The sequence below is a fragment of the Podarcis filfolensis genome, assembly GCF_964270895.1.
Source record: "Podarcis filfolensis genome assembly, chromosome: Z".
Classification (NCBI taxonomy): Eukaryota; Metazoa; Chordata; class Lepidosauria; order Squamata; family Lacertidae; genus Podarcis; species Podarcis filfolensis.
Window position 1 is genome coordinate 34,319,524 of NC_139617.1, and position 24,894 is coordinate 34,344,417.

Here is a 24,894-nt window from a genome sequence, read left to right on the forward strand (position 1 = left end):
AACCACTAAGAAATGTGTGTAAAATAAAGTACTTCTTTATGCAACAGTTATGGAACAGGATGGCAGTTGTGTTTACCCATCTAGATGACTTTAAAAGATTCATGGAAGAGGAGAGGGCTGTCAATGGCTACTAGCCACAAGCGCTATGCTTCTGAATACCAGTTGCTGGAAGCCACAGGAGGGGAGAGTGTTCTTGTGCACAAATACTGCAGGCTGGTTCCCCACAGGTTATCTGGTTGACCACTCTGAGAACAAGATGCTGGACTAAATGGACCATTCACCTGATCCACCACATTCTTATGTTCTTGAAAGACTGGTTTATTTTCATCGCTTAAACTTTTGAGGTTTAAAAGACCACTTGACAAGCCCATGATAGCAACAAAATGTGTGCAGCATCTTATTTATTTTTTAACAGAATAATAGGTTTATGGTGGCACATTTTTTGCAGAAGACCATGTTGCAAAAAACCTCATGCCCACACCTATTTTGAGATTGTACAAACTCATTTGCCACATCCTGCCTCCTTCATTTTAACACCAGTCACTTCCACCCTTATGGTTACTGTCAGAAGAGGGTAAAAAAATCAAGTCAAGATTTACAAAGGTTCATGTTTATTTTTTTGAGGGGGCAGGAGAAATCAAGAGGGAGGCCACACTGATGAAAACAGAATTTGTAACAGTATTGTAGGTGGTCCAGTATACAGAAATAATATTGGGCCCATTAATATTGGGCTACTACAGAACACGCACTAAACCCCAGAACCATTTTTTTGCGGTTCATGCTCCAAACTTCCCAAAAGGCAATTAAAAAGAAAAAGTCTGAGGAAGATAATGGAAAAATACAATGTAGAAGAATGGGGGGGTAGGTGGGGGGGGGGAGAACATTCTGTATCTGACAAGCAGCTCCTTACCCTGTGTCACTTAAAAAGTAATAATCTAGGCACCTTATCTTATCTGTAATGAGAGAAATCCTTAGTGCATTTAATGGATATACAGTGGGAACTCCTGTGTACAGCAGATCCCAGCAGGGCTTGCTGTCAGTGATGACAGTGAGCCCTACTTACAAAGGAACACAATCAGCTTATTTTCAATGCCCCTTATTTTCATCCTTACCTGTGCCAGAGCTGACATCAGCTGTGGTGGGGCAGATAAATGTAGTTTGGGTGGAAATGTCCCTGTAGGCCAAACTGGGATCTGTTCCAGGTCTAGCAAAGCCTGTGCATGAGATTTTCTCTACTCCTACTATACATACTCAGCAGAACGTTGCAGCTTCTCTCAAAAACGGTTTCCCCTTTCCACCTTAGTGAACTGAGAGGCCAAGCCTGTACCATTTCATTGAGCATTTCCACATAAACTAAATGCTTGTGAGCACATATTTGAGTCAGATTTCTCTCTGTGTTACCTTTGGCTCCATTTAAACCACAATTTTTCCTGCAAAACGTCATTATGTAATTTTGAAAAAATAAAAATAAATGCAGTTCACATTGGCATGGTGGTCTACTTGACACATCATTCTGGTACATAGTAACGATAATAATGTCATTATTTGTACCCCTCTCAATGGACTGTAGGCTAGGATCCAGTTCAGGGAAGGGGAATCTGTGGCCTTCCAGATATCCCTGGACTACAACTCCCATCACCCCTGATTGTAGGGTCACATGCTGGCCAGGGCTCATGGGAGTTGGGAGTCCAACAACCTCTGGGAGGTTCACAGGTTCCCCATCCCTGAAGACCTGACCAAGTTTACAACGGAAGTCTCCTGTGCTCACTTATTCCCTTGCCTCTCATACACATTCGGTGGTGAGTTAGGGCTGACGTTTCCTTGAGAATTCCATTCTTTGGTGAGATAGTGCTCACCCACCTCCTTGTCCCCCACAACCAAACAAGTTTTATTTAATCCACACCATGGTTCCCATAAAACACATTCCTCTCAATGAGATCAGGACATCATTTTATCCAGAAATCTCTCTGGTTTATCCAGGGCACCCACTCTAGTTTTGTGTAAACACCACTGTAAGATACATCTGCTTATATGCAGAGAAAGAGGTTAAGATTTAGATGTCTGTAAAGGGGTATTTTGTAGACCTGTTACCATGCAGATTCTGGTCTGCTAAAAAGACAAAAAAAGCACCAAGAAATTCTGCAACCTCTCCCCACCCCAAAAAAGGCATGAACTCTGACATCTATGGCCACATCCTCACCATACGTTTAAAGCACATGACCCCACAAAGAATCCTGGGAACTGTAGTTTAACCCCTTCCCAGAGCTACCATTCCCAGCACCCAAGAGTCTCCAGGACTCTTTGAGGCGGGCAGCAGTTTGTTTTAAACATGCTCTCAAATGTTTGGTGTGGGTGTGGCATATTATTAGAGTGTCACAAATTTAGAAAACCAGCAGCTCTTCTCCTGCCCCTGGGAAGTAACTCTTTATTATAATCAGAACAGCAGCACTATTCAGAGGAAGCAGTTGCTTCTCTTTACAGAGCCAGAGGCAGAATTGTCCCTTTTTTCTTCTAATGCAAGGATTGAAGGCAGAATGAAAGAGCCATCTTTTCCTTTGCCTACAAACTGAGAAATGTGTTCTATCCTAGTGTTGTCTCTAGTCAGGATTCCTGAAGCACTCCAAGAGTTTGTAAACAGAGGACAGCAGGATAAGGGTACCAGAATACCATTGAACCTTATACTTCCAGCTGCTCCGCAAGGCTCATCTTGTCTTCCCTCTGAGACTTCAGGCACTGCTCATGTGCTGAGCTTCTGATAAGCTTCAGAAACAGGACTTGGAACTATCCCAAACCAGTTATGATGCAGAGCAGCATCAAAGCCAACCTTTAGTGCTATGGTTTGCCCCCAGAAGATGAAAACACAAGATAAAAATATCGAATCGGAAGTGTCAAGACTCAGGCTGTGTTAGATAAGGAGAGAGATAAAACTATTGCCACCTCATTTAGAAAAAGTCAGTTCTGCCAGGCTTCCTTCCTTACATAGGTAAAATAAGCTACCAGTCCTATTTGAAAGAGCCTAATTTTACTACACCCTTCTGAAAAGACATCAAGTGGCTTTGGGTGCTGTGCCATTATTAGCCTTTACACCAGGTGAGGAGAACCTGTGATGCCCTCCAGATGTTCCTGAACTACAACTCTCATCATACCTGTCCCATTGGCCATGCTTGCTGGGACAGATGGGAGTGGTAGTTCAGCATCATCTCGAGGGCCAAAGGTTCCCCCACACTTGCTGGACACCTTCTTCTTGCTGTCACTCTCCTTTCCCAGATATGCTCAGGATGACAACCTTGTGGATGAACTACATCCCAGCACCACAAGCACACACGAGCCTTGCCATAATCTTTTAATTTTTCCAGGAAAACACAGGAGATACGGGCTCATTAGAAGCCACCAACTTACAGAAGGACTGACAATCTTTACCCACACACCAAGGAGCTGGAATGAGGGATAGAAGGATTACACCAGAAACCCACAGTTGAGGAGCGACTTCGGTTCAGCACACCTAGAAGCTTGGTCTCTCTCTCTCTCACTCACTCACTGGCCTTTTGTGTCTCAAGATCTTCTGTACAGCCCAATAACTGCTAGGGCCCTGAGCTATGTAGCAATGCTGCAGCAGGTCTGCAATCTCTCAGCAGTGGGAATAAGAGTAGGAGGAAAAAGAATAGGGCGCCCTCTCTAAGGCAGTGGGTGATAAGGCCAATCCAACTTCATTCAACAAAGCTCTTGTTTTCACTGGTTAGAACTAGCTTCCAAGTACAGCCAAGATCAAAAGGGGAGGGGATCAGATAAGGGGTGAGTTTTGGAGAGGGCTTTGCTTGGGGAAATTCAGTGCTATATACCCATTTCCTTGAAGGAAGAAAGTCAGAGATCCATCTGGCATTTAGCTGTTGCGGGAAGGAACTGAACAGAATAGGGTTTAACAAGTAGAAGCAGAGTCCAGCAACTCCCCACAGAAGAAAGTAGCCAAGGTTTGAAATATGCTAACTCTCTCCTCATACGGGCAAATTCCACTGGTGCCTGTCCTGTCTGTATCCCAAAAAGGTTTTTTGTGTGTGTGCGCATTAAGTGCCCTGCAGCAGTAATGCCCCTCGATATTCTTCATTCCATAATGACAGGGAAACAGGTGCTTCCATCTCCCTGTCTGGAGTCATTTAACAGAGAAATACAAAATTGAAAAGGGAATAGGTCACTTGATGTGGAATCATTTCAGCAGGTGAGATTCAAGAAATGTTAAGAGTGCAGGGCCCAGCAAAACTGAAAGTCACTCTCTTGTGAATTAATAGAGCGGGGAGAAGCCTCCCCTGGGGCAGAGAGCCAGGACACAAGTCAGGCCCCTGATCAGAGGCAGAAGCAGGAGCTTTCAGCAACAGACTCCACCTCCAGGTACCTGCAGAGACTCTCTCTACGATCCAGGGCTATTTGGAGTCTTGAAGATCTTTTGCCTTCTTCAAGATCAGGTGAACATCAGAGATGGGGTAATCCTGCATGAAAAGAAAAGAGCAAAAATCTAAAGGGCAGAGCTCGAATGACCATTCCCCACCCCAAATATGGCACTGTTTTATTTCTTAGACAAACACTGAGGGACATGGTCACTATACGCAAATGCCTTGCTCATTAAAGACCACAAAGAACCTTTATTCTCAGCAATGATGGAACTCACATAATACTTTTATTATTATTTATCTTAATTATCTGTAAAGGGAATCTCTGTTATGAGTTAATACTTTATTATCCCCTTGGAGCTGCGCCTTTGTACCTTTGGTCCTTCCAGGGCGTGACGCTCAATGGTTTAAATTTTTAATTATTTGTTTTTGTTTCTTTTCTTTTGGTTAACATATCAGTAAAATTTAAAAAAGAAACGATGGGGGGGGGAGATAACCTGAATTGGGGGGGTGGGGTGGGGATTTGTTGTAGAGTGAGAGAGACTGGACATTCCACTGGCTGGGATCACTCATGTGACTGAGGGCAAAGGGTTCACTCAGCAGGAGTAAAACCAACATCCCTTTTCTGGCGGGTTTTCATTTTTAAAATGACCTGAAGGATGAACATCTTATCACTCCCCAAAAATCTGCTGCCTGAAAAAAACTATTTGGGGGGACGATTGCATACTTGGTCATTTTAAGCCTTTCTAAGTTTTTTATGTTGTATTTTAAATCATTGCAAACTCCCCTGGGACCTCAGGATGAAGGGCAAGTAGTAAAGTAACAATAAAGCACGACAACTTGATGTCGCTGCTAAACATGGGAGGCCCCGTCAGTATCGGTGTTCCATTGGCTTTTGAAGTCACGCCTGTTTACACAGGCATTCCCTTGGCCTCTTGTATTAACTGCCTTAACAGGAAATGTTTTATTGCACATTTTAATCACGGTCATTTATAGTTGAATGTATTTAACAGAACTTTTTTCTGCACTTTAACGGTGGTGCCATGTTGCAATTCCTTTTTTCATTTTTTTCCAAATTGCTTTTTATTTAGTTGTCATTCATTACACAATTGCACATTTCTAACGATCTTTACATTACATTCAAGTTATAACCATTTTCAATACTGTATCTTTTCCTGTCCCTGTGACTTCCCACCACCTCGTTGCAGCTTCTTCTACTTACATTTCTTTTTCTATTGTGAATATTGTTTTTGTTTTCTTCCATAAAGCAATTAACTTATCTATCCATATTTTAGCTTTGCGAAATTTAATCAATGCATATCAATTGTTTTATTTTGGAACAATGTTTTATCATATATTCTTCCACACTTTCCCATTCTTTCCTAAGTTTCTGATTTGATGTCTGATATAATTGGCCAAAATGACAGCAGCTATATATTCACATAGCTTATTTTGCCAATCAGCTTTGGATGGGACTGTTTCCCCTTTCCAATTTTTGGCTATTAATATTCTGTCAGCAGCTGTGGCATATAAAAACACTTTTTTCTTATCCTTAGGGATGTCTATTGATAAGATACCTAATAGGAACACCTGGTTTTTTCCTCGATATTTTAAACATCTTTTTCAATTTGTCATGTACAATACACCAGAATTATTTTCTTCACATTCCCACCATACATGGTACATCATTCCTTCTGCCATATTACATCTCCAGCAAGTGTTAAGATTTTAATTTATAGATCTTAACTAATTTGTTCCCTAATGCAATTCCTTTTATTTCTTGTTCATTTCTTATATCCATATTGAGTATCTCCAAAAACAGGATGAACGATTCTTTATGTTTTGTAAATGGCTGAGAAACCTTATGGGTGTAGTACATATAAGCAACAACCAATTTGCGTGGGGATTATGTTTGTATACCCCGCTCTGCATAAGCCCACGCTGCCCTTTTGTGCCTATGCCCCCCTTTTCAGTCCACTTCCAGGTTGTGGTGGATGCATGCAGAATGGTCATTGCCTGTACATACATACATACATACATACAAGTTGTATCCAACTGAGTTATCATCTGTACTACCCCCCTGAATACTTGTCACTGGGAACTGCAAGTGGGTAGAGTGTTGCTGTTGCACTCAGGACCTGCTTGCGGGTTTCCCATTGGGACATCTGGTTGGCTGCTGTGAGAACAGGATGCTGGGCCAGATGGGCCTCTTTTTATGTCCTCTCTAGTGGTTGCCCACCTTAGTCTACTAATCAAAGCATGGAGATGGGCAGGGTGGTGACCAGAAGCAGGACAACTGAAGAACTTCCCCTACGCATTTTACCTGCAGAAGTCGCATATTCAGAGTAAAATCTCCTTCTAGTAATTGGTCCCGAATGAGCCTAGAAAACAGGGGGAGAAAGAAATGATCAAAGTACAGTCATACCTCGGGCTACAGACGCTTCAGGTTGCATTTTTTCGGGTTATGGACCGCTGAAACCCAGAAGTACCGGAACAGGTTACTTCCGGGTTTCGGTGGTTGCGCATGCGCAGAAGCGCTAAATCACGCTTTGCACACATGCAGAAGCGCCGAATCGCAACCCGCATGTGCACAGACACGCTGCTGCGGGTTGCGAACATGCATCCTGCATGGATCACGTTCGCAACCCCGAGCGTCCACTGTCCTCTTGCTTTGTTAACAGGATGCGTTGAGATGTTAACAGGATCCCTAACAACCCTCAGCAAACTATAGCTTCCAGAATTCTATGGGAGGGATAGAGCCATGACTGTTTATAAAGTGGTACAATAACTGCTTTAAATGCATAGTGCCTATGTAAGAAATAAAAGAGCCTATGTAAGAAATAAAAGAAGCAATAAAAATACAACTAAAACCATTCTGCACCTAGCAATGGCACATTACAATTGCTACAGCAGGCAAAAAAATAATTGTGGTCTGCCAAGACCCTTGGTGATTTTCAAGTAGTCCATGGACAAGAAGAGTTTGGGAACCACAGTTCCAAGTGGACCCCTGGAGCATGGAAAAGGCAAAAGGTTGGCTGCGATGGGCACAGCCCGTGTCACTCTGCCTGTAGCATATTGAGGCCTCTCTTCCCCAAACCTGCCCCCCACCTGATGCTACATTCAGCTGGTATCAGCTGTACTAGGAAGCTTCCCCTTAGCAGCTCCCTGGTGGAGTTAACAGGGCTCTCTCAGTGCCATCCAGTTGATGGGCATCTCTGAAAGCTATGTGCAAATGGTGTTGAATACGAACAGCTCATGAAAGGACTGGCTCTCAGTGCCCATCAATTGATCGGCACCAACAGCCACCTCTCTTTTAAAATGAGCTCTCAGCATTCATCAGCTGATCAGCACTGTCAGGCAGTTTTCAAAGGGACTCAGCAAGCCTTTCCCCATTTGTCACCTGTCTTCCGGTGATCAACAGGTGGGCACCTGCAACCCATCTGCCAAAGTTGGCCCATGGGGGGCAGGAAGAGAGGCCAGGATGGTATTTAATTCACTTGTTCCATCTGTACAAGGATTTCTGCTTGCACAACAGAAACCCCGAGATTTAGGCAGCACATGGGGGAAGAAAAAGGGGGAAACATTCTATTGTGCAAGTAGAAATCCTTGCATTGATAGGACATTCATATAGAACCATTTCTGATACAACACCTTTTCCTACCCTGACCTACAAACTCACAAGCAGACAATGAAGGTGACAGCCATCCATGCATCCTTCTTTTCTCTCCAGAGGAGAGGCTACCTCTGGACACATATTCCAGAGTTAGGCTATCTCTGGACACACAGACTCTTTACAGCTATGCTGCATAATGGCCATAGACAGACCTGACCTCCTATATGAGTTGCTCTGTTCCTTTGAAAAAAGAATTACGTTTGCCACAGCCATCACCATGATGGAATGGCGATCCATGCGGGGCATTGCCAACAGTTGTGCTGGAACTCACATCAACATGGCGCAGCAGACTAGCAGCAGGAAGTCAAAACGGTTGTCATCAGCAAAGAGAGAATCCCAGATGCGGATGACATCTGGCAACAGAAACTCCTGGGACAGCAGCAGCGTTAGCCAGCGGAAGGTGAAAAACTGGGGCTTGATGTTCTGCTCTTGCTGGCGATGGAGAGACAAAAGCATTATTTCAGACCACTTCTTTAAAAGTGTGTGTGGAGGGGGACTAGGGACTGGAGATATCTGCTCCAGTTCCCTTGATACCTGGGAGAGAGGGAACTTAAGAAGCTTCCTTTGTATCAGAGCATGTAGTCAGAGCATTGGGTCCATCTATCTGAGTACTGTCTACATTGACTAGCAGTGGCTCTCCAGGGCTTCAACCAGGGAGTCTTTCCCAGCCCTGGAGATGCTGGGGATTGAACCTCAGACGTCCCGCATGCAAGGCAGATGCTCTGCCACTGAGCTGTGGCCCACAAGCAAGCGGAGGGATCAGATCTGTGGTTCTGCCTCTTAACCACAAAGATTCCAATCTCTGAACTGAGAGCTGAGTTAAATAGGGACATTTTGGGGAGCAGAACTGAGCCTACTAAAAAGCTCTTGCTGGTCCTCTTTTCATTTCCTTAACCAAACCTACAAGGCAGTTAAATTCTCTGCAAGTTTAAGTTACTGTTCAGCAGACATTTAAGTTTTGTTTAGCATCTACACCTCTCTGGAGGATTTTTGATTCAAGAAGTTTCCTTCCCCCTTCCATGTCTTATGAGAAGAATAAAAATTGCTACAGATCACCAGAGCTATTCTTTGCAAAGGAACAAGTAACCATTGGGTTCATTCAAATGACTTATTTATTTCACTTATATACCACCTTTTCCTCCAAGGAGTTCCATGGTTCTCCCTCTCCTCATTTAATCTCCACAACAACCCTGTGAGGTAGGTTAGGCTGAGAGGTACAGACCGGCCCCCAGTGAGTTTCATAGCCAAGTAGAGATTTGAACCCTGGTTTATATTAAGTGTTTCTGTTTCAAAATTCTGCTGCCCCTGCTCACCAATTCTCTCTCGTTACAGCTCATCCACCCTCCTATCTACCCCCTGACAGTTTTAAAGGGGCAGGTGCTTCAGAGAGCAGTTGGTCCTTTTTATGTATATAGGAAGATATACCACTTAATGCCACAATGGATGATCCCTTCATTAAGGATGCTTCTCTCTCTCTCTCTCTCTCTCTCTCTCTCTCTCTCTCTCACACACACACACACACACACACACACACACACACACCAAGGATTCCTAGGACTCTGTTTGAAGGCCACTGTGGAACAATATTCCTTACCAGTTTCATGTAGAGCTCCACATCTTTCTCTTTCAAGGTGGAGTACACCTTCTCCATTTTGTAGGTGATGCCACACTGAGAGTCATCCAGACTCTTGATGAAGTTATCCCTGATCTCAGACATGAGGTTAGTGAAACAAAAGAAGGTATCCGCTTCTGCGTGTTCTATAGAGGGGGGATAAGGAAGATACCATCAGCTTTGTTATCAAGACCACAAGCCAGGGAGTGACCTGGTTTGCACGTTTCTTGGATCTCAGCAAGTTACAACGCAGTATTACAGTCAAGTCAGCCCAAAGCTATGGTTTGTTCAACAAGCCACAAGTTGCCCCATAGAGAAACAAACCAGGGTTTGTTGAATGATGCAGTCATCAATCAGGGGCTGCTCCAATCAAAAATTCTATACAGAATGGGAATGCATAGGGGAATACATGAAGAAATATGGTGTTAAAGCAGAACTCTTAATAGGCAATTGTTAAGCGTGTAAGGACAAAACAAGTAATTATAATTTAACAGTTTTCATATTATTCTATTTTGTTAAAGCAACTAGGAAAAAAATATTATGATGGGAAGATCTCACACAGGTAAAGGGAAGCAGTGGGGAGTGGGGGAGGGTTAGGTTGAATTTGGGAAATAGAATAATATATGGGTCAGCAGAGGATATAAAAGATTCTTATAGAATAGTAAAATATTGTAACCAGAATAGAAGTTCAAAAGGGGAAGTAAATGTATTTTTAGTATTTTCACTATTGTAATAGTTATTATTATTTCTTATCGGTAGAAGGCAATGTTAATTCAGGCTTCTTTGATTTGCTGTCTGTATAATTTTCTTACGTCAATAAAAAAAGAAAAAGAAAAAGGGAAAAAAACACCAGGGTTTGTTGAACATTCAGCATTACAATATTTGAGAACTGGACAGTATGTTCAAGAAGGGCATGTGCTCTTCTTACTTTTCCATTCGCTGTTGGGGTCTGTAGCAAACGTGTAGTAAAGAGGTCCTACGATTTCATTCATCCCTTGGACGTAGGCTATCCCCGGATTCAGTTTAGCATAGATGAAGAGGATTCGTTCTACGACCTCCCAGTGAGCCTCACAGCCATTGGGCAGAACCTCATACTCGTTCAGCGAGTTAGAGGCCAGCGTTTTCAAAGGAGAACTTACCTAAGAAATCAAAGGAAGGAGAACAACATACGAAACCATTTGCGGATACCAGATCTGGAGCAAATGGAACCTCCGTTATTTCCGTCACTTAAATCCCACCTTTTGAAATAGCACACAACATGCTTATAACAAAATCACCACACTCCTAAAACCAAATAATATCAATCAACATATTTTATATGCCTCTATATTCATAACCTTGTCCAAGAATTGGAACATGATGAGTGATTACTCATATCCTCACTGTTCCATTTATTTTACTGTATATTTATTTACTTTGTTTCGAAAATATTTTGTACTTTGTCTCTCTTGCTATTTCATATTGTTAGAATTTCAATTATACACACAAACACCTCAGAAGTTCATGTTCATACAGGAGAAGATGGGACTTGAGATATCTTGGCCTTTTAAACTCAAGACCATCATTTTGAATTAGGCCTTAAAACTAGCTGAAAGCTAATCTGGTAGCCGAATGTCCCTACTTTAGAGAGGACAGACCTCTATTTGAAGGCATTTTCTATTTCAGTTGTTTTTTAACCCTGGGTCTCCAGATGTTGGACTACAACTCCCATCATTCCTGAATGCTGGCCAAACTGGTTATGGATGATGGGGGCTGTAGTCCAACAATAACAAAAATACGCAGCTCTCTTTCCCTTACGTTTGTGACGCCACTCCGGTTCCGTGCCACTGTCTGTGACTTGAGCGTTGTCTGCTCCACTCGCTTCCGGAGAGTCTCGAAATCATTCAGGGGGTCCAGGATCAACAGGCAGGGGTATTCGGTCATGCTCTGGAAGAATGCCATGTCAGGATACAGCCTCCTGGGTGAAATAATTATTCATTGGGCTTGTAAAAAGGACAAGCAAAGCACCATGGCGAAAAGGGAGCCATCCCAAAGCAGATTAAACTTTGGCGGTGGGATTCCCACACCCCCTACACTCAACGTCTTCACATACCTGACATCCTTGTCTATCTGCAGCAGCACTTCGTTGTCCTTGAAGTAAGTGTTCCATCTGCTATCAGGGTTCGGATTCAGTGGCTTTATGGAAGAGTTTAAGACAAGAAGCCAAGTTGAGAGTAAGAAAGGCCTTCAGACACTAAAGCAGGGCTTCTAAGAGCTTAAGGAGAGCCTTGCAGGATCAGACTTACAGGCCCAGCTAGCTCACAGTCGCCAAACAGATGCCTCTCTGGGAAGCCTGCAAGCAGCACTCGAGCACAACCGCAATCTTCCCACCTACAGTTCCCAGCAACGGGCATTATTCAGAGGCATACGGCCTCTGACCATGGTTTAGCCTTAGTGTTGATGCTGCACTTACATGATCCTCCATGGTCACATCTTCTCTAGAGACTCCGAGGTTGGCTTTGGCTATTCCAGGCTGTATAATCATTTCCTTCAAAAACTGGGTATACAATTCCCTTCAACAGGGAGGGGGAAAGAATTATATGTTAGGAACCAGGTTTAAACCCAAATACCCACCGGCACCACCCACAGTTAGTGTGCAGCCCCAGATTACCCCAGAAGATCCATGATGCGATGCCCAACCCTGCTCTACAATGAAAGAGAGGGAAAAGAGAAAGTTGCATCAATGACGCAAAATTGATTGTGGGCTCTTCTGGTATTCAGTATTCTTAAAGGTAAAGGGACCCCTGAGCATTAGGTCCAGTCGTGACCGACTCTAGGGTTGCGGCGCACATCTTGCTTTACTGGCCGAGGGAGCCGGCGTACAGCTTCCGGGTCATGTGGCCAACATGACTAAGCCGCTTCTGGCAAACCAGAGCAGCGCATGGAAACGCCATTGACCTTCCCGCCGGAGCGGTACCTATTTATCTACTTGCACTTTGACTTGCTTTTGAACTGCTAGGTTGGCAGGAGCAGGGACCGAGCAATGGGAGCTCACCCCGTTGTGGGGATTCGAACCGCTGACCTTCTGATTGGCAAGTCCTAGGCTCTGTGGTTTAACTCACAGCGCCACCCACATCCCACTCAGTATTCTTAGATATGCTTTAAATAAACATAGAAAGTGCCAAGCTTTATTCTTACATTTTCTTTTGCTATCCAAATGTCATTATTCTAATCTGACTGGAACATCTAGTTTAAGTTTTGGTTTGTGTTTTTTTAAAAAAATAGAGTTGGAAGCTTTAATTGGAAGATCAATTCACAGTGAATTTAGTTTAATTCAGGTAATTTTTGCTTATTTTTTAAAAGGCTTTTTCATTGCTGATCTGTTGCTATTATCAGCAACTAAAAAAAGTAAAAAGTATGGCCCTCAGCCCTAACAATCAGCAGTATGAAATTACCACAGTGGACATTCCAGGAGGGAAGCAAGTGCAAGGGTATTTGAATTAATACTTATAGAATCAAACACTGCAGCATTGGCTGCTATTGTGAAGTCGAGAGAGATTGATCTTAAAAAATAGTAGTGATATAAAGTCCATAAACCAGGGGATGAAGGACCCAGAAAAGATGAATGTACCTCTGCTTCTGCAAAACGGAGCTCCATAAGGTGCTCTCCACGGGAAGGTAGTTCAAGAGGATCTGTATAAAGAGAGCAGGATGACTATAAGGGCCTTATATTATTGAGCAGCAGTTATTTAGCTAAATGTTTATGGCTACCTGTTTTTCTAGAGCACAATAATCTTAAAGAAATCCAGCTCAATATACCCATGGGGTAAAAGCGTTCTCACAAAATCACATTTCTCCCATCTGTCAGATGGGAATTTGCTGCAAGGATCAACTTATTATTTATTCATTTATTAAGTTTATATCCCACCTTTCCTTCCAGAAGGAGCCCAGGATGGCAAACACATCAAAAGCATACCTAAAAACAACCACATATACTATCACATTACTAATTTCAAGGTTTCTGGGAACAGCCGCTTTCAGCTATCAAATCCCTAGCTGAACAAGAATGCTTTTCTAAATTTCTCCTGAAAGTTAATAACAAGGGAGACGGATCCCACCAGGGAGGGCATTCCACAAATTGGGAACCATAACCGAGAAGGCTCTGTGTTTGTAAAGCACTTAGGAGTTCTGCCTAAGTGGATACAGTATGATTTGAAAACATCACCGCAACCTCTTAAGCCTGTACAAAACACCAAGAGAAGACTCAGGCTCCTCGCCAAAAAAAACCCTACCTTCCAGCACAGACAGCGCAAGCCACCTTCAAAGGGAATCCCTGTGAAACAAGAAAAAACAGGACCACTGAAATTAAGCATTGCTGTCTTTCTCCACCAAGTGCATGACTTTCATCCTCATGACTAGATTTCCCTTCTCTCAGTTCAGAGGGGAAATGTGACACTCCGAAGATAAGAATCTAAGAAGAGCCTGGCTGCTGGACCGGGTCAAAGATCCATCCTGTTCTCTCAGTGGCCAACCAGATGCCCTAATGTGGAAGTCTGCAAGCAAAAGCCGCAAACAGCAGAAACTCTCCCCACTTGTCATTCCCAGCAACTGGTATTCAGAGGCATCCTCCCTTCAGACACCGGGGGCAGACCATAGGCAGCATAGCCGTATACTCCATGGACAGGCAGAGAAGTAACAAATAAACAGAAAAAGGGAAATAAACAAGTAAAGGAGGGAGGCATCCAGCAGCTTCTCCTTCACCGTGTGTGTGTGTGTGTGTGTGTGTGTGTGTGTGTGTGTGTTCTATTCCCTCCAGTATTCTCTACCTGTTTGTTTTTTTACGGGACCTTAGTCTAATTTTTATGCTTACATCCCACTTTTTCTCCATGGAGTTCAAGGAGGCACACATGGTTCTCCTTCTCATTTTATCCCACCAATTGAAACCTTGGCCTCCCAGGTCCCAGACAAAAACACTGTAATCATAGTATCACGCTGGCTCTTTAGAACATTTCTCCGTTTCATCCTCCTAACAACGCTGAGAGGTAGGCAAGGCAGAGAAAAAAGAGAGTCAGAGACAGACAGAAAGACAGAGAGAGCAACAGAGATGTCCGATTAGGGTTTTGAAGCTGGGTTGCCCTATGCCAAATCTAATAAACTGGCCATGAGACCAAAGTGAGAACAGGATACTGTATTAGACGTGCCATTGGCCTGATTCAGCAGGCTCTTCTTCTGTTCTTAAGTTATTTTTTAAGCACACAAATCTCAAGACAAGCAATATTTACACATCTAACAGCGTAAAAAGATTTTTTAAAAATCAGTTGCACAAGCACTTTTAAGTTTCCAAGAGTTACTATGTTTAAATATTTATAGAAGTAGTAACTCAGTGACAGCCAGGTTGGCCTTTGGTTGTTTGAAACAGCAGCCAGAAGTAGATTGTGGAACATTTCAGCATTCCCTTAACTCACTGCAGGGGAGAATACAAAATGATACAGGACTGTGTGCGAATACTGACCACTTGCACAGTGCTTTCAAACAAGGCAATCCAAGTACAGAGGCAGCATGTGATTCTCTTTGCAAAATATATTATTCATAATGCAAATTATTGAAGGCAAAAAGCCCTGGGAACAGATTGTGATGTATTTAAGATGGGAATTAGAGGTACGTAGGAAAAGAACAAAAACTCTATGGGTGTAGGGACCCACTTACAACCACTTAATGCCCTGATGGCTAAGGGACCCACTTACAGCCCTCCGAGCATAGATCTCCTGCCTGTTCTAGCCCTTAGTAATACCCAATTGTGTTATTTTTTAATTTTCAGGAAAGGAAGCTGGCTCATACCATAGCAAGCTGCCTGTTTACACTGACAGTGACACGCTGACTTACACTGATTCAGACCCTTGGCCCATCTAGCTCAGCACAGTTAACATGGGCAGAAAGTGGCTCTCCAGGTTTCAGGAAGGGGGACATTCCCAGCCCTACCTAGGGATGCCATGGGGGATGCAAAGCAGATGTTCTGCACCAAGCTGCCACTTGCAAGAGTGAGTTTCACAGTTTAACTGTGTGCATTGAAGGGAAAGACTGATAGCGGTCGAGAAGCGGTCTTTTCAGGAGGGAAACACTTTGCTATGCCAGCAGATTCAGACAATCTTCTACACATCACAATGCTGTTCTAGTTACATCCGTGTTTTCAACCACAAGGCACGCCTGGTGAAAAACAGCAATGGTTATCTCCAAATCCAGAAATGGGTTGTTTGTGGTTTTTAGTTGCCTGAAGAATGCTGCTTTCACCCCTGATCAAAGCATTATTTTTTGCTAGGCTCCATCAGTTGAAGCTCATCCCACCTGGGAAGCTCTGATCAACGCCTTAGCTTGAGCCCTTGAAACTAGACCTGTGCAGATGTCTGTTATGAGGGAGAATTTGCCAAAGTCACTTACCGCTGAAGCAAAGTTCACGGAGCTTCTCTAGCGAGATGTTGGCCTCACTAAGGATGTCTTGAAATTCTGCAATCCTAAAGGAAGAGGAGAAGGTAACACACACACAGGCGATAAATGCAACAATCATCAGAAGGTAGCAGTGTTAATGCAACTGCATTCCAGGTTGCTACTTGTTATTATCCAGCTCTTATATGATCTAGACATTGGGTACAAGAGAGGTTTTTTGTTTTTTAATTCCACCAGGCCCGAATCTTACTAAGTTAATGCCCAGGCTTGAATGGTGTTCAATATTACTATTACTATTTGCATCAAGGGCACCTACAATCTAGCCAAGCCCATTGTAAACAGTCAGAGAAATGTGCCGTTCAGATAAGGACTTTTATCGCAGCAAAACGAAGCGTTGAGACTATGGGGTGGGGGGAAGGAAGCAGCCAGCTGCCCCTTCCAAAACTACTGAAGTTTCTTAAAAAGAACAAAAGAGTCTGATGGATCAGGCCAGTGGCCCAGCTAGTCCAGCATCTAGTTTTCACAGTGGCTATGCAGGTGCCAGCGATAAACTAGCAAACAGGACTCAAGTCCAAGAACGCTCTCCTCTCCCTTTGTTTTCCAGCAAGTGGTATTCAAAAGCACTTGTGCCTCCAACCATGGCAGCAGAGCAAGCCATCATAGCTAGCAGCCTTTGATAGCCCTCTCCTCCATGAGCTTCCCTAATCCTCTTTTAAAACTGCCTAGGTTGGAGGCAGTGAGAGATTTTACTTTCTTGGGCTCCATGATCACTGCAGATGGTGACAGCAGCCACGAAATTAAAAGACGCCTGCTTCTTGGGAGAAAAGCAATGACAAACCTAGACAGCATCTTAAAAAGCAGAGACATCACCTTGCCGACAAAGGTCCATATAGTTAAAGCTATGGTTTTCCCAGTAGTGATGTATGGAAGTGAGAGCTGGACCATAAAGAAGGCTGATCGCCAAAGAATTGGTGCTTTTGAATTATGGTGCTGGAGACTCTTGAGAGTCCCATGGACTGCAAGAAGATCATACCTATCCATTCTTAAGGAAATCAGCCCTGAGTGCTCACTGGAAGGACAGATCCTGAAGCTGAGGCTCCAATACTTTGGCCACCTCATGAGAAGAGAAGACTCCCTGGAAAAGGCCCTGATGCTGGGAAAGATGGAGGGCACAAGGAGAAGGGGATGACAGAGGACGAGATGGTTGGATAGTGTTCTCGAAGCTACCAGCATGAGTTTGACCAAACTGTGGGAGGCAGTGGAAGACAGGAGGGCCTGGCGTGCTCTGGTCCATGGGGTCACGAAGAGTCGGACACGACTAAATGACTAAATAACAACAACAGGTTGTGGGCCATCATTGCCACCAATATGTGGCAAAATGTGACAGCTTCTGTCTAAAGACCCATCAGTTCAAGCGTTGAACTATGAGCTGACAGACCAGGTTCAAATCCCCACTAAGCCATGAAGCTCACTGGGTGTGACCTTGGGCCAGTCACCCCCTCTCTCTGCCTAACCTACCTCACAGGGTTGTTTGTGAGGATAAAATGGAGAGGAGAACCATGTAAACCACCTTTAGCTCAGTCCTTCTATGGTTATGCATGACAACTGTTCCCACCCTCTACCCCCATGATTCCAAAGGCTGTTTCAGCTGATTTTTCAGCCCGCCCACCCCCTCCAGAGCAGCCTGTTTTTAAGCCACCAGTGCCTCTTGCCTCTCTCTCCCTTTGCTCCTCTGCATTTTTGACTCTGCTTTTGATTCCTGGAGAATAGGAGAGGGGTGGATTGGTGTCCCTCTGCTTCTTCCTTCTCCTCCAGGCGGTCATCTGCTCCAGCCCCTCTCTGCCATCACCCCAATGTTAGAAACTGAGATATGAAAGCTAGGAGTTAAATGGCACCTAAAACCTAGGTTATGGGCACAATAACAGAATGTCTACGTGCACTTTTTTTTAATAACAAGAATACAAAGCTGAAAATGAATGAACTGCAGCTAAAATATTATGTTCATTTTTCACATGGTCTAGTCCTTCCCCTGCCCACCCTCTTAATATTCTTAAGAGGGTCTCTTCTCCAGTCTTCAGAGAGTAGATGGAAGTGGGGAGGCAGAACAAAGTCCTCCTTTCCTTCCATGTGCATAGCCAAGGAGTGGGGCAGGACTATCAATAAAAACACATAGCTGAGGTTCTGCCCCCCTAACAAAAGGCCTGCCCTCCAAAATAAAACAAAACAAAACAAAACATGGCTACTCTAATGTTTCCTTCAGCTTAGGTGTAGTACTGCGCCCAGAGCTCAGCGCTAATGAAATTCCCTGTCGCAAAATGTGCCTAGAACAATGCAAGTTTCAAACACTGCATCAGCCTGTTATTTCAGATAGAATGTGGTTTGGAAAGCCCAGATAGAGCCCCGAGTCCAATTTAGAGGAGCAAAAAAGGGTGTGAATGGATGTATTTTTAAGCAAAACGAGCTTTAGTCAGAGTTGTGGAGAGAGAGAGAAAGAGAGACTGGCAAGCATGACTGATGTGGGAAGGGAATAAAAGAAGAGTTGGGGAGGTTGCTTTGTTGTTGTTTTGACACCTATCTTTCCAAGTTTATTTCACTCTGTTTGTGGGCATTCCTTTCTTGTTTATGTAATAAGGTGCCGAAAGGTTGGCTTGGAGAGGTTTGGGACCTCCTCTCTTCTCCCAACTCCCATTATTAGGAGGAACTGCTAAACAATAAAAAATTAAACATAATAAGTGTTTGCATTGTGCTTGAGTGTTCAGATGCTGCAGGTACGTATTCCTCAAATCCTTGTGACACCCCTGTCAGGTACTGAATCAAGGCTTTGAAACTGTATTAACAAAATCATTAAACTTAAGTTAAATGTATTACACAGCAAACATGGTTTTGTTCTTATTTGATTAACAAGGTCCCACCCAGAGTTACAACTTTTTAATGACAGGGTTTCTGTACCTTCGACAGTTTGATGACAGGCAGAATTCAGAAGTCAAAACTGCTGGAACCTCCCCATTTCAGACATACAGTGATAAAATAAGCATCACACGTTGACTTGTTGTCTGATGTGCATATGCTGCAGCCCTAGGCACTCGCCAGGAAAAAGATGGCACTCCTCAATTCAGAAAGTGGTACTCAATTTTCAATTGAGAGATAGCTACTTGTCTAGTAATAGCGTGTTGTTGCATTTTAAAAACTCTTGAGTACACGGCCACCATCAAGGGAGAAGGAGAATGATGCCTACATTAATGTTTTAATATATTCTCAGATTCTGCATATTAAAAGGAAGATCTGCAAATTGCATTAACATATACATAGTTAGTTTGCCACAGTACATGTAGGTACCCAGACCCTTTCATGTAACAGGATTTTGAAGGCTCAGCTGTACAGGCAGTCCTGCAAAAAATGTTATCTTGCAAATGGAGTATTCAAAGCCATGCTGCTGGAGAGATAATGCTCAAAAATAATGAATTAGGTTGCAATCCCAATCCCATTTGCCTGGGAGTAAGCCCCAATTCAGCAAGATACGTACTGTACGTACACACGTACCAGAATTCATAAATACTATGGTTGGCCACCATTGCTGAGACTGAGCCCCATTTAAGTTTGTAGTGTCCAATTAACAACTGCTATTAAAAGTGTGATATTAAAAATGTGCCATGGAATCACAGAATAGTAGAATTGGAAGGGATCCTGACTGTCAACAGGGTCAACACCTTGCGCTGCAGGAATTGCAACTAAAGCATCCATGGCAGATGGCTATCCAATCCCTGCTTAAAAACCTCCAATGAAGTAGAGCCCACAACCCCCTGAGCGAGTCATTCCACCTTCAAGGAAGGAAGGAGAGCCCTCCACCTGAGGGAGTCTGTTCCACAGTCAAACACCATCAGAAGGTTGCTCCTTTTGTTCAGTTGGACTCTCTTGTAACTTGAAGCCATTGGTTTGGGTCCTACGCTCCAGAGCAGGAGAAAACAAGCTTGCTCCATTTGGGACAGTCCTTTAGATATTGGAAGGCGCCTATCATAGTCTCCTCTTTTCCAGGCTAAATATACCCAGCTCCTTCAACCATTCCTCATAAGCCTTGGTTTCCAGACCTGTGATCAGGTTGGTCACCCTCCTCTGCACATGTTTCAGCTTATCCATATACTTCTTAAACTGTGGGACACAGTACTCCAGGAGTGGTCTGACCAAGGCAGAAGAAAATGGTACTATTACTTTCCTTGACCTGGACACTATACAGCCTAGACTAGCATTAACTTTTTTTCTTTTTTGCTACTGCACCACATGTTAAGCTTGTGATCCACTAAGACCCTGTACTACTAGTAAACCAGGTGTCCCCCATGTTGTATTTATTTCACTAATGTGAACTGCATATTAGTCCACCTGCCTGCCTTCTTACTTACAACCAATCAGGAAGCAGCTCTGCCTGCCACTGGCTCTGGCTCCAACTACTAGTGATCTCCCTGCCTTCCATCCCACCAGTCCCAATGCCTTCTAGCCACCACTGCTGGCCACCATCAGAAAAACAAAGAGACAGGCCCTTCTCCTCCAGTATCCTGTTGTCACAGTGTCCAACCAGATGCCTGCGGGAGACCCACAAACAGGACGTGAGAACCCCTACTGTGGTCTCCAGCAATTGGTTTTCAGAAACATTTCTGATCTAGAATGGGCTTTCCCCCTTCTTTTTACCACATCCCTGACTTTTGTAGAAGACTCAATGCGTAGCAATTAGCAGAAACTGTTAAGATTCTGCAAGGAGCTGGCGCCCTTGGATGGTATTCAAGCAAACTAGTTCATGCAAATTGGTGAAGAGAATTTCATCAGTTGAAAAGACAATATTCCCTTTTTTGAAGTAAAAAGCACTGGGGGGGGGGGAGGTGTCAAGTTTGCCTGAAAGCTGCACTCACTCTCTCTCTCCTGGAAGTTGTCTCTCTCTTCTTCATCCCACGTGTGGGGCTTAGTCAAATTTGTTTAGGAAAGGTGCTTTACACACAAGTTCTTTCCTTGTGTGTCATGCAATGTCATGACACTGCAGTGTGGGGGCTAAGCATACAAACATGCTCTCATCAACAACTGACTTTGCATTTTTTGAGCATTCAGAGGGAAATGGACCCCCTCCCTAAAAACACACACACACACACAAAAAAAAAACAAACCAGGAAGGAAGATGGATTGCTAAATGCTGGAGGAGCGATTTTCAAGCCACAGTGGTTTCCTTCCTTGACACTGTAGATAACGGAGCTCTTCAGAAAACACATTTTAAAATAACTATAAAAGAAATATTCCTGCAGCATGTGGTGGTATTTTAACCCCACAAACTCATAGCTGGTAGCAAACACATCAACTTTTAAAACCGGTGGAAAAGTGACTTCTGTTTACACCACAATTCAACAGGTTAGTAAGCAATATAATCATCATAACATGAACATAGAAAACTATCTTACTATAGAGTCTGACCACTAACTGGTCTACCTATCTCATTGTTGTTTACACTGATAAGCAGTGGCTTTCCAGGGTTTCAGGCAGGGACATTCCCAGCCCTACCTGGAGATGCCACTGGGAATTGAACCTGGGAACTTCTGCATGCAAAGCAGATGCTCTACCACTGAGCTACCACCTTCCCCTAAAATTTAAACATGATTCCAAGTCCTTGTGGTTCTACATAAAGGGCTAATTTAAGCAGGAACCTAAGAAGCTGCCTAGTTATACTATGCCATACCACTGGTTCATCTAGCTTAAAGGTAAAGGTAAAGGGACCCCTGACCATTAGGTCCAGTCGTGACCGACTCTGGGGTTGCGGCGCTCATCTCGCTTTATTGGCTGAGGGAGCCGGCGTACAGCTTCCGGGTCATGTGGCCAGCATGACTAAGCCGCTTCTGGCGAACCAGAGCAGCACACGGAAACGCCGTTTACCTTCCCGCTGGAGTGGTACCTATTTATCTACTTGCACTTTGACGTGCTTTCGAACTGCTAGGTTGGCAGGAGCAAGGACCGAGCAATGGGAGCTCACCCTGTTGCGGGGATTCGAACCGCTGACCTTCTGATCGGCAAGTCCTAGGCTCTGTGGTTTAACCCACAGCGCCACCAGTAGTGCGTAAACTGTCTGGCAGTGGCTCTCCAGGTAGCTCAGTTGGCAGAACATGAGACCCTTAATTGCAGAGTTGTGGCTTCAAGCCCCATGTTGGGCAAGTCTCTTGCATTGCAGGATGTTGAACATGATGACCCTCGTGGTCCCTTGAAACTCTACAACTCTGAGTGGTAGTGACTCTCATGGGTTTTGGACAAGGAACTTTTCCAGCCCTAGCTGGTGATGCCAGGTTCTGAACATGGGACATTTTGCATGCAAAGCAGCTCCTCTACCACTATGCTATGGCATTCCCCTGAAAAAAATGGGGTTCAGTAGAACTAGGAATAATGATAATCCATTTTTAAAAACTTGAGGGAGAATTGCCTCTCTATGGAGCTGGAATCAATCAGTTTCAAATTAAAACAACCTGGGTTTACCAGGATGATTAATCTTCTGTAGCAACAATCAATTTAGGCAAGGTAGTATCATAGCTAGCATGCCAGAACTGGACCAGGGAGACCTGGGTTCAAATCCCCACCCAACTATCAAGTTCATGCTGAGCAACCCTGAGCTAGTAACTCTCTCTAGGCCTAACCTACCTCACAGGGAATTTGTGTGTATTAAAAGGAGATAACATATACTAGTACAAGCTCCTTGAAGGTAGGTTATAAATGTGGTTTTAGTTGTGTACACACTATACTTTCAAAGCACATTTCCCCCTCTTAAATAATTCCAGGCAGTGTGGTTTGTTAAGGGTTGCTGAGAATTGTCCCTCTGAAGGATAAACTACAGTGACCACTGCCCAGAATTCTTTGAGGGAAATAATTTGACTTTACATTTTGAAAAATAAGGGTAAAGAAGATGAAGAACCAACAAGGAGGGGAGGGGAGAGAGGAAGAGGGAAGGTTGCAAATGAGAGGCAGAGAGGAAAAGAAACCCCCTCAAATGTTGGACAAGAGAAGGCATCCTTCTTGCAAAACAGGAAAGGGGAGGGGATTAAATATCAATAAGCATCACACTTAAAAAATACATGCAAAAGGAAAAGTGTGGCGTGGGGGATGACTCTCTACCAGCCTTTCTCAACCTGTGGGTCCCCAGATGTTGTTGAACTACAACTCCTATCACCCCTAGCTAGCAACATCTGGGGACCTACAGGTTGAGAACCGCTGCAAGCAAGCACACACCAAAAAGGAAAAGCAATAACGTTTACAGAAACTTGCCACTGCAAACCTCACCTTCTCAAATCCGATAAATAATATCAGTATCTACTAAACAGCAATAAATAAAGCTTATCCATTGCAGCCCTTGGGCTCCTTTGGGGTGAAGGGCATAACATAAGATTGAATAATAAACATTTGATAAATAATAAAATGCAATGCAAGAGAGAAAGGGGGAGGCTTCTTCCAAAACAGTAGGGTGGCTCTAGCAAACAGTACCCTTTCAAAAAAGGAGGGAAAGCCATTAACGTTTGCACTGCCCATTACAAACGTCTCCCTTCCCAATTTATTTATAAATAACAAGTTCTCATTTACAAAATGCATGCCAAAAGGTGGGGGGGGGGGAATAGGTTTTTCTCTAAGTGATAACAAATGAATAGAATGCTTTAATTTTTTTATCGTGCTGTGCTGAAAACTGTCTAAGCAAACACACACATACATCCCCCGCCGCCAAGTGAGGAACCCCAAAACATTTGCCCATTGCAAATCTCATTTCCCGGTTCATTAATACGTATTAAATATCAATAAGTATCAAACTCACCCCTTACAGACTTCTTGCAAAAAACGAATTATTATTTATTAGTTTAAAATATATATTTCCTTTAAAAGGGAAGGAGGACTGGCTTTCTAAATGCAACCCCTTCCCCTCCCCAAAAAGAGGAAAACACAAACATTTGCCCATTGCAAACCTCTCGCCTTCAATTCATTAACACACATTAATATATCAAGATCACCTCTTGCAATTTGCATGCAAAAAAAAGTGGGGAGGAGAAAACGTTTCCTAGTCTAAGCAAACACCCTTCCTCAAAAGGGAGAAAGCGGCGGGGGTGGAGGGGGGAGGAAGAAAAGACACGAAACAAACAAGCACACATTTGCCCACGCTTGTGTCCACTGCAAGTCCTGCCACCCCAATCTACATAACGGCCGCTATTGCCACCATTAGTCCCGCGGGCGCCCCACCTGCTCTTGTGGAGACTCGACATGGTGAAGGCCGAACAGGAGCCTCCGCCGCCGCCTCCTCCGCCGCCTCCTCTTCTGTTCCCTTCTCCCACTCGCAGGACTCGCGGAGCCACTGGCGAGCAGCCCAGCACCAGCCAACTCCATTCGCGGCGGGCAGAGACTCCGCCCGGCGAAGGGGAATGTGAAGATATAAATCAAGGGAGAGGAGGAGGAGGAGGTGCCCCAGGGAGGCTGGCCTGCCTAATTGGGCGGGAGGGGAAGGGGAGGTGGGCGCCGGTGTTAGTCCTACTCAAGAGTAGACCCGCTGACAGTAAGGGCTATGGCAAGCTTAGGCCTTAATTAATTTGAAAGGGTCTGTCTGTGGAGGACTAGTATCAAATGCAAGCCACAATAAACAAAGAGGTGCACACCGCTCAGAAATCAAGGGGACCTAAATTAGTCCTATATAGAGTAGGCCCACTGAAACTGAGGGACTAGGAGTAGCTTAGGTCTTAGTTCCAGTGGGTCTACCCTGAGGAGGACGAGCATTAAATGCAAGCCTTTATAAATAACGGGCCACCTATACAATATGA

At 44.0% G+C, this 24,894-nt stretch overlaps 1 protein-coding gene across 3 annotated transcripts; it reads right to left on the minus strand.

Moving 5' to 3' along the window:
* Positions 1-594: 594 nt before the first annotated feature.
* On the minus strand, positions 595-24,570 carry TBC1D13 (TBC1 domain family member 13). 3 transcript variants are annotated; one of them, XM_083596494.1, is made up of 12 exons: positions 24,323-24,570; positions 16,082-16,155; positions 13,939-13,979; positions 13,278-13,339; positions 12,120-12,219; positions 11,760-11,842; positions 11,465-11,624; positions 10,596-10,806; positions 9,650-9,813; positions 8,327-8,487; positions 6,706-6,763; positions 595-4,481 (listed from the first exon to the last, which is right to left on the minus strand). In XM_083596494.1, exons 1-12 carry the CDS (start codon positions 24,343-24,345, stop codon positions 4,416-4,418), a joined length of 1,203 nt encoding a protein of 400 aa, XP_083452620.1. In that variant the 5' UTR covers positions 24,346-24,570; the 3' UTR covers positions 595-4,415. The 3 variants fall into 3 exon arrangements, with proteins under 3 accessions (XP_083452620.1, XP_083452622.1, XP_083452621.1); XM_083596496.1 differs by lacking the exon at positions 13,939-13,979 and having other exon boundaries at positions 24,323-24,541; XM_083596495.1 differs by lacking the exons at positions 595-4,481; positions 6,706-6,763; positions 8,327-8,487 and adding an exon at positions 9,273-9,519 and having other exon boundaries at positions 9,580-9,813; positions 24,323-24,553.
* Positions 24,571-24,894: the final 324 nt, after the last annotated feature.